At 42.8% G+C, this 1,914-nt stretch overlaps 1 protein-coding gene across 1 annotated transcript in view; it reads left to right on the top strand.

Moving 5' to 3' along the window:
* LOC102751938 (disintegrin and metalloproteinase domain-containing protein 25-like) overlaps positions 1–1,820 on the top strand; it is a 7,543-nt gene extending 5,723 nt beyond the window's left edge. Inside the window, exon 3 of the mRNA XM_006774799.1 lies at positions 6–1,820. Coding sequence (XP_006774862.1) covers positions 6–1,820 — 1,815 coding nt within the window. The remainder of the gene's footprint in view (positions 1–5) is intronic.
* The last annotated feature ends 94 nt before the right edge of the window (positions 1,821–1,914 follow it).

Genomic DNA, 1,914 nt, shown 5'->3' with positions numbered 1-1,914 from the left:
TTCAGGGCATATTACAGACAAATGACATTGTTTATGAAATAGAGCCCAAGAGACTTTCTACCACATTTGAACATCTCTTATATAGGAGAAAGAGTGAAGAGACACAATTGCCACCCATGAGATGTGGATTAACAGATGAAGAAATAGCAAGACAACTGAACTTTCAGGAGAGTGCTAATTTCACTTTGATGCAGAGTGGGTATGAAGGCTGGTGGACTCATAGGCGGCTTCTCGAACTGGCAGTGGTGGTGGACCACAATCGCTATCTTCATCACCAAAGTAACACCACAGCTGTGCAGTATGAAGTATTACTTGTAGTCAATGGAATTGATAACTTTTTGAGTTCACTGGATGTTGATGTGGTTTTAATGGGAATGGAGATCTGGACTGAAAAAAATCCAATTCCAATAGATACCATATTGATTCTCCTAGAGGGATTTTGCAAATGGAAGAGAACTGGCTTCAGTGATCGCATTCCCCATGATGTTGCACATCTTTTTGTAAAGCGTGATTATGGCATTAGTGTTGGCTTAGCCTATCTTAGTACCGTATGTAAAAGCCATGTTAGTTGTGGAGTTGATAGTTTCATGAACGATGACGTGTATGATTTTGCATTCATTGTGTCACATGAGATTGGTCATAATTTGGGTATGGATCATGATGGACCAACTTGTACATGTGGACATAAAACCTGCATAATGTTTCCAGAAAAAGACAGTGCAACTAGATTCAGCAACTGCAGCTATGCTGACTTCATGAACATGATGAACACCCTAGCAAGGAAAAATTGTTTGTACATTTCATCAAATACAGGAAACATCTTCACACTTGCACGGTGTGGGAACAGTGTGGTTGAAGAAGGAGAAGAGTGTGACTGTGGTGCTTTACATTTGTGTATGAAAGATCCGTGCTGTGAGTCCGACTGCACTCTCAGCGCTGGGGCTGCTTGTGCTTCTGGCCTTTGTTGCAAAGACTGTCAGATCCTGCCCACAGGCAGAGTTTGTAGACAAGAGGAAAATGACTGTGATCTCCCAGAGTGGTGCAATGGGACATCCTACCATTGTCCAGAGGATGTGTATGTGCAGAATGGGATGCCATGCAAGGGCGGTGGCTACTGCTATGAAAAGAGATGCAATAACCGTGAAGAGCAGTGTAGGAACATTTTTGGCAAAGAGGCCAAGAGTGCAAATCAGAGTTGCTACATAGAAATGAACACTCAAGGTGACCGTTTTGGGAACTGTGGTTTCAAGCACTCTACATATGTAAAATGTGACATCTCAGATACCTTGTGCGGGAGGATTCAGTGTGACAATGTGACAGAACTTCCCCTTCTGAGAAATCATTCTACTGTGCATTGGACTCAGTTCAATGGCGCCACCTGCTGGGGTACCGACTACCACTTCGGGATGACCATACCTGACATTGGTGATGTGAAAGATGATCCTGATATTGGTGATGTGAAAGATGGGACAGAGTGTGGGGCAGAACATGTCTGCATCACAAGGAAGTGTGTCCATAGGTCACTTCTGGTAAATTATTGCTCACCTGAGACGTGCAGTATGAAAGGAGTCTGCAACAACAGACAGCACTGCCATTGCAACTATGAATGGGATCCTCCTTTTTGCCTGAAAGAAGGCAGTGGAGGTAGTATAGATAGTGGGCCTCCCCCACGGAAAACAAAGAGGCAAAAAACCAATTACCTGCAACTACTTTGGTTGATTCCTTTGATGCCTTTATTATGCTTGTTAGTTTTGTGTTTTCTGACACGAAGAAGAAAAGATAAGGGTGAAGAACAGAACGTGTCACCTTCAGCTGAGTAAGAAAAACATAATGTCAAGACTTTACCTAGGGAAAAAGAGCAAGGCGTTGCAATTCCATCTAAAGAAGAATAACGAAATGTTCTACTGCATTTTT

The sequence above is a fragment of the Myotis davidii genome, unplaced genomic scaffold, assembly GCF_000327345.1.
Source record: "Myotis davidii unplaced genomic scaffold, ASM32734v1 scaffold524, whole genome shotgun sequence".
NCBI lineage: Eukaryota > Metazoa > Chordata > Mammalia > Chiroptera > Vespertilionidae > Myotis > Myotis davidii.
This window is presented reverse-complemented; position numbering and strand designations above follow the sequence as displayed.